The sequence below is a fragment of the Nannospalax galili genome, unplaced genomic scaffold, assembly GCF_000622305.1.
Source record: "Nannospalax galili isolate Female #2095 unplaced genomic scaffold, S.galili_v1.0 scaffold139, whole genome shotgun sequence".
NCBI classification, from domain to species: Eukaryota; Metazoa; Chordata; class Mammalia; order Rodentia; family Spalacidae; genus Nannospalax; species Nannospalax galili.
Genome location: NW_008345884.1, coordinates 254,712 through 261,947, shown reverse-complemented (window position 1 = coordinate 261,947; position 7,236 = coordinate 254,712). Strand labels below are relative to the sequence as shown.

The 7,236-nt window shown below is 37.9% G+C and overlaps 1 protein-coding gene across 1 annotated transcript in view; it reads right to left on the bottom strand.

Annotated features, from left to right (window-relative positions):
• Window positions 1–7,236, bottom strand: part of Spef2 (sperm flagellar 2) — a 176,260-nt gene that overhangs the window by 92,944 nt on the left and 76,080 nt on the right. The window contains exons 13-15 of the mRNA XM_029567817.1: window positions 5,593–5,656; window positions 4,213–4,265; window positions 2,166–2,269 (exon numbers count right to left, since the gene is read on the bottom strand). Of these exons, the coding sequence (XP_029423677.1) occupies window positions 2,166–2,269; window positions 4,213–4,265; window positions 5,593–5,656 (221 nt within the window). The remainder of the gene's footprint in view (window positions 1–2,165; window positions 2,270–4,212; window positions 4,266–5,592; window positions 5,657–7,236) is intronic.

Below are 7,236 nucleotides of genomic sequence, written 5' to 3'. Positions count from 1 at the left end.
CTTGGTCATAATCATAAAGCTTCAAGTGGCCCCAAATGATTCTCAAAATAGTTTCAAGTGTCCTGCTGGTTCTGCCTTTATCTCCCCTTCCCCAACTATCACGAGCAGGAAAAGACTATATTTACTTTCATGATTTCTCCAGAGATAAATAAAACATACTGTAGAGATTGGATTTGTTGATTCAAGTTTCAAGTGTCCTGCTGGTTCTGCCTTTATCTCCCCTTCCCCAACTATCATGAGCAGGAAAAGACTATATTTACTTTAATGATTTCTCCAGAGATAAATAACACATACTGTAGAGATTGGATTTGTTGATTCGGCAGATGGACTTGCACTAGGGAATGGCTGGGGGCACTGACAACATAGTAGGCCTTAACAGTAATGACAGAGTATATGGGCCCCAGTTTGGAGGCTACGGGAGGGTGCCAGTGTGTACGGGGGCATAGAGATGATTAAGATTGTTTGAGATGTTCTATATGAAATAGATAAAAGTTTCAATTAAAAAAATTCAAAAAAAGAAAAGAAAGAAAGAGGAGGAGGAAATGAGAGCCCCACTTGTTTAGTGATAGAGTGAAATTCCAGACATCAGGGGGCCAAGGGAGGTGACTGCGATTTTGGTTGCATTGCTAGATATATACTGATATCTAACTGGAACATCTTATGTCTCTCTCCTCATTGGAATATATTGAAGGATTTTATACTAATAACAATCCTCTGGAGGTGTCTTAGCGGAAATGGGGATGGTGCTTGGTGTCAGTAGGGTGATTGAGTTTGGATGGTGGGGTGTAGTTCCTCCAGCTCCACTGAAACCAAACAAAGTGAAGATCTGCTTGATGCTTTGAAAGTCCATTTTATCTTTGAGCAGAAAATATCAAATTTGAAGTGTACTTTATGCCAATTCTGAGAAATGTTAGAATAAGAACCTTCCTGCTCTTCGGGGAGCAGCTTGTGGTCCAGTTGCTAGCTACATCATATCGAGAAGCCACTTAAAACTTTAATGTAGTCTGCTATGAAAACATTACAAGCTCATCCCAGATAAACAGTGAGAATTCTCTGAAATCTCCTTCCTCATGTATCATAATGTTTCACATATACCACAGCTAACTAGTTCTGTTTCCTCTCTAACTTTACACTAACTCTTTCAACAGAGACTTTTAGTCTTTTTTCCATCTTGTGTGGATTTATTCCTTTACTATACAGATTAAATTAAATTGCTTGCTGTAATTTCTCTTTATATACATGAATGAACAAAAGAAAGTTGAGGAGAGTCCTTCCTACATGTAAAAGAGAGCATAGAAATGACAAAATGGCAGGACCTTTGGATTATCATCCCCTATCTATTCCATCTCTGTGTTAAGCATCTGGGCTCCACCTAGCCTGTGAACCACTGCCTTCTGCCCTGGTGCTGCTTAGCCTTGGGTCCCTGGTCTCCCTTCCCACTCTCTGTCTGAAACACAACAGGAGTAAGTGCATCAGCCTGTTTGTTAGGATTTCATAGCTCTCAACTTGTCCTTCGGCTTTTCTAATTGTCTCTTGTGCCTGAATTTTCCAAAGGCAATCGAATATTTACATCAGGGTGGAAGTTAAGGTTTAAAGGAATGAAGTGAAAAATAGGCATGCAAATCTATCTATATGTTTACCTTTATCTTACTGGTAAATATGTTTATATAGTAGAAAGATTGAATATTAAAAGTAAAAAAAATGTATTTCTCTATACTCTTCATGATCTTGCATGGTAAAGAATACACTAAATGGGTGGGAGAGCTGGCTCTGCAGTTAAAGAGATTGCCATGAGGCTTGGAGCTTGGATTCCCAGAATTCATGTAAATGCTGGGTGGCTATGGCAATTGAACTGCAATTTTAGACTCAGGAGGTGGAAACAAGATCACCAGAGCAAGCTGGGTAGAGAGGTCAGTTTGTATTAGCAGCATGGGGTTTGAGGTTTGACTGAGAGACCCTGCCTTGAAGGATAATGTGTAAGAGAGAAGAAGAATCCTGAGATCAACCTCAGGCCTACACACACATACACACACACACACACACACACACACCACACACCACACACACATACACACACACCACACACATGCGCACACACTCACATGTACACATACATGTAGGAAAATACATTAAATATGAACAGGAAAGAAAAATGCAATACATACTTAATAGCATTTACCATGATGTTAACCAGCAATATGTCCGAAATGCTCTTTCCTTTTTTAAGCAATTGCTCTGATTTTGCACCGAGCTGAGCACGCAAAGAAAGCTGTGAAAAGAAACAATGAATGGCAGAAGACAGCTCATTTGAAAGTCAGGTTCAATTCCAACTGTTTGGAGTTAAAACAATTTGGTAGCCATGCTCTCTAAGGAAGACATGGAACTTACACTTCTGGAGTAAGGGAAGCACAAGGAAAATCTCCACACCAATTTTGAGACATTTTCTTTGGAGTTACTTCCATTCTATCAACTCCCACTCTAATTTTTAGCTGCTCAAGTATCCCAAATTTCTTTGTCTGATATTCTCAATCAGGAGGAATCAGTTCAGCCATTCATATCTCATGGGGGCAAACCATCTGGGAAGATGTGACTCATGGCTCTTGCTTAGTCAGCAGCTCTTTCAGTGGTCGAATTCCGAATATTTTCAACTTTGTTTTTGCTTCTTCTTTGAGGGTTGGCTTTTTTTCTGTCCTAATTTCACTCTCTAATGATTTTCTGCTTTGTACAGCATTTATAATTATCATTTGCATGAGGGTTAATTCAGCATAAGTTATGCACCATCACAGAACAAGGGCTTTCCCAGAGCCTACTCTTAACTCGGTCCCTTCAAAGAACATTTGATATCAAATGATATTGCTTCTCTCCTCAAAACCATATAAGCACTCTCTCCTATCCCAAATGTCACAATAATTTCCCATAAGGCCCTGACTGACCTGATTCTTTTACTTCCTTCATCATCTTTCTGACCTCATTCTTCACTGTCTTACCCTGTTGGTCAGACACATGTCTGCTCCGTGACTGTCTACCCATTTGTTTTGCCTGGGATGTGTCCTAGAATCAATTGGCTGATTCTCTTGCCTCTTCAATTTTCCTGAATCTTGCTTTCTCCAGCAGGGCTACTCCATTTATATGGCCACATTCTCTCCCCTCCCTACCTAAAGGCTTATGGTACTGAAACTCTTGTTGTGCCCTACTTTTATTTTTTTCCTAGAGATTATTATCTTGCTCTATGTGATACAATTCATCTACTTATGTTTATGGTTTATTACCTACCAGCCTCTATTAGAATGTGAGCTCTATAATAGCAGGATCTCTGACTTTCTTTGTTTACCGATATGTCCAAATAATTAATACAGTGTAACTGGAAAAGTACATTCTTTGGATGAAGTTGAATGTGGATTTTGAGGTATTCATAAACCAATGGATGGAATTATAAAAATAAATCCAACCTTTTGGTTAGTTCATATTTCAGACACATAGAGTAAGGCTGCCAGGCTCTTCTTGCTGTTTTGTCTAACCCTGTGCCCCCTTCACCAGTCTTCATGGTCAATGCTTGATTTTAGGTTCTTCCACATTTTTCAAGATTAAATTAATTTTTAAATATGAATTATAAAATTGTTTTCCATGCTGAACTGTTTCTTAAAAATAATCAAATATAATAAAAACAAAGAAAATGAAATAAACTGTTAGTTGTCATGTAATTTGAGGAAAACTATTTCCCTATATATTCAGCCAACATTATTTATGAAAATGCTAGCTTCCATAGAAACAATATCGAGTGAATTTATTTCAAGTTTCCTAAGGAATTTTGAAGATTCACCCATAAGGCTGCGGATAAATTCTTGAGAAAAAAATCCTTAATGGAAAAGAGTGTATGAAAATAAATTAAGTCATAAATTAATGGGTAAGGAAAATGACACAATGAAATCTGGTATAAATCTAAAACATCTTTTTTAGAAAAAAAGTATATGATACTTTTGCTAACCCTGCAAAACAGAATACTAATTTCCACTTCTTTAGGAAAAAATATCAAGACTATAAACAGTGTCAGGGAAACTCAGTTTAGGAATTCTTGTACTAGCAAACTTAATTTAAAATAAAAGAGAAGAGCCTTGTTATTTCACTCCTCTTCACTTGAATACATAACAAAAGGCCACAAAATAAAGACACATTTTAATATACTAGTTTTGAAAATTAGATTAAAATACCTACTTTAAAAAAACTATCACTCGGTTTGACTTCTTCAGCTTCATTATTATTGGCACCTAGTAAGAAGAGATGAAGTAAGAACAAACTCCCAGCATTGACAGCTAATAACCATGCAAGTAGCTGACCCTCTTTGGTTGGGGAATGAAGGCACTAGATTCAGCCATGTCTAATAACACTCGGAGCAGGAATGCAAAAGGAGCACTCAGAACGGCCTTCATCACAGCTTTTGAGATCCTGGCCACCGTGTGGCCTGAAGTTTTCCACTTCCTTCCTGACACGGCCTAAGCTAATAAACGATTTGAAATGCACAATTCAGTTCATTCTTTGGAAAATAAATAAACTTTTTCAAAAAACATTGTTAAAGTCCTAATTTATAAATCTTGTATTTTCCTGAATTATCAAGTTACAGCTATTTTCAAAGGCAAATTACAGTAGAAATCAGAAAAGTGGCTTTTAGGAAAATTCTATGGGAAAATTTTTTCAGAATTTATAACAAAAGGTCACAAAATAGTAATAGTTTTAAAAATTAATTAAAATTATCTCTTAAGAAATGAAATATCTGGGCAAAGAGGCTGAGAGTGTTATTTGAAAGAAACGGAAAGCCGCCTGCCACGGAATAGTGGCGTGGATATGGAAAACCTGTATATCGTTCTAAGGTGACAGTGAACAGTGGTGACTATACAGGAGGAGCTGAGCTTTCTGACAGCATGTGGACAAGCTTTAGGACGGCAAAGCTTCACAAGCACAAACACACACAGATAGTTATGTAGTACTTAGAATGTTTGCATTCAGTGGCTCTACAGAGAATCTGAAGGGCTTAAGTCCAGTGCCAAAGGAGAGACCTTTGTGGCTTTAGGAAGCTTGATTCTATTGCTACTGTCAAATATTAAGAACAAATCCAGTTTTATCAAAAGGCACTGTTGTTCTTATGACCTAGAGAGACCAGAATCTACAACCTTCCTCTGTACAATGCAAATCTGGAGAATGCACCCAGTTCCACTCTTAGTCACACACAAACTTGCATAGGTGAAAAGGAAAAATGAGATGTGAGAAGAGGATAGAACAGAAGAGTAAACATAATGTCTCCTAACTGTTTTCATAAAGGTAAAAGTGAGCAACTACTTGAAGGAGGAGGGTGAACGGATACCCTGTAATCCTGTCCTCTATCCTTGGTTGTAGGCATGGCCTACCTTACACTTTCTCTCCAATGACCATATAGGCAAGTATTCAAAGCTCCCTGGTTCCTCATTCCTTCTCCTGATATCTTCTGTGGTCATGTCCCTCCCTCCATTTCCTTCCACGTCCCCCTCTGCCCCAGGCAGGGCTGTGATATAAATGATGGATGGCATGTTTTCACGGATTGCTTACTGGCTGCATTTTTACCTTCTGGTTCTGGTATTGTTATTTCTTCTGAAAGCAGAAGAGCTGATGAAGTATTTGTTAGGTCCTATAGAAAAAAAGAACATGGATTTTAATATTCTTATTTTCATAACCTTCCCATTTCATGTCTGTAAGTAGGAGTTTAAGAATAGATATACTATTTTATCTATATTAATGTTATCAAATTCATTGTAAGTTTCCATCCCAAGTTATACATTCTACAAACAAAATATTGGTGAGAATTGAATTTATTGAGATACATAGTAACTTGCAGAACTATCTTTCTCTCATATGGTTTTTGATTTCTATGTAAAATCTAGTTACTGTTATATTGGAAATCAAATAGATTCTGAGAAAAATGTAAAATTTATAGAAAAATATCTTGAAGACATAATCCTAAACCTGTGAGTCACAAACACAGAGAAATGAGAAAAAAGTGTACATTATCTGTTACTTTGTTGATTAAAATGGAAATATTGTTTTAATATGAAAGAAGAAATAAACTCACAATCAAGAAAATTTTCCTTGAGTATTTTCATAAATCATGATTGAATGGCATTTATTCTGTAACCCATGAAAATTATTTAGATTAAATTCTCTTTTAATTTATTCAATTGAGAGGCAATGCAAGGTGTGAGAAAGAGTTCTAGACTTTAAATCTGGTACTCAATAACATGGTAGCCATCCATAAACCTTCTGATCTTGAGTAAAAAATTCATATTTGGCCCTTTGCCCAAGATTTATCTACATGACACATGGTGATTAAAAGTACCAGACTGGTAGAACTAAACTTCTTTGATGTTTAACAGACATACTTTGAGGCCTATAATAATTTGGTCAGAGGGACATAAAGGACAGTTTTTGCTCCCAGCCCTCGTAGGTCGACTAGTTCCAGGGAACTATGAGCATCTCTCAAAATGTCTTGTCATTGTGGTGGGTCACCTGTCCTCTTGATCAAGGAGGCTGAGGAGACCCCACAAGATGGACTTGAACCAGTGTCCAGTCTACAAAGAGGAGGGTCAACACAGAGGAATCATTTCCTCCATGCTTCCAAGCAAAGCCAAATCATGGTCGAGCTGGACCTTTGACTTATCTTCACATAGGTTGAACTGGTAAAAGAAAGGAGCCAGGGGCTCCTCCCAAGCCCATGTGACCCCTGAGGAACAGATCCTCAAACGACCTTAAGAGTAAAAATAAATTTGTTTATGTGGGCCAACTGTACGGTCTTAAACACCCAAAAGGAAAGTACAACCAAAGATTAAAGAGGTCAATATAATTTCTTAAGAGTCCATATGCATAGCTAAAGGTTACATAACAAGCAACAATGCCAGATAGGAAATACCTTCTTCTGAGTTATTGGCCAGGGTGGCCAAAGGGATTCCCAGATAGTAACCCAGCATAGAACTGGGAAAATGAACAGCAGACCCCAATCTTATATAAAGGGATATTGACAACTGATTGCTGCTAGATGAGGAGCAGCTGACACTCCTAAAACAAAGACCTCTAGATAGGCTGACTAGATTCACCAGAAGAGCAAGTAGTGGGGAATGGCTGGGGGTGCCAACAACCCAGCAGACAGTAGCAGGGATATCAGAGTATAATGGCTCTAGTGGGGGGAGGGAGGCTATTGGAGGGTGCTACCTGGTA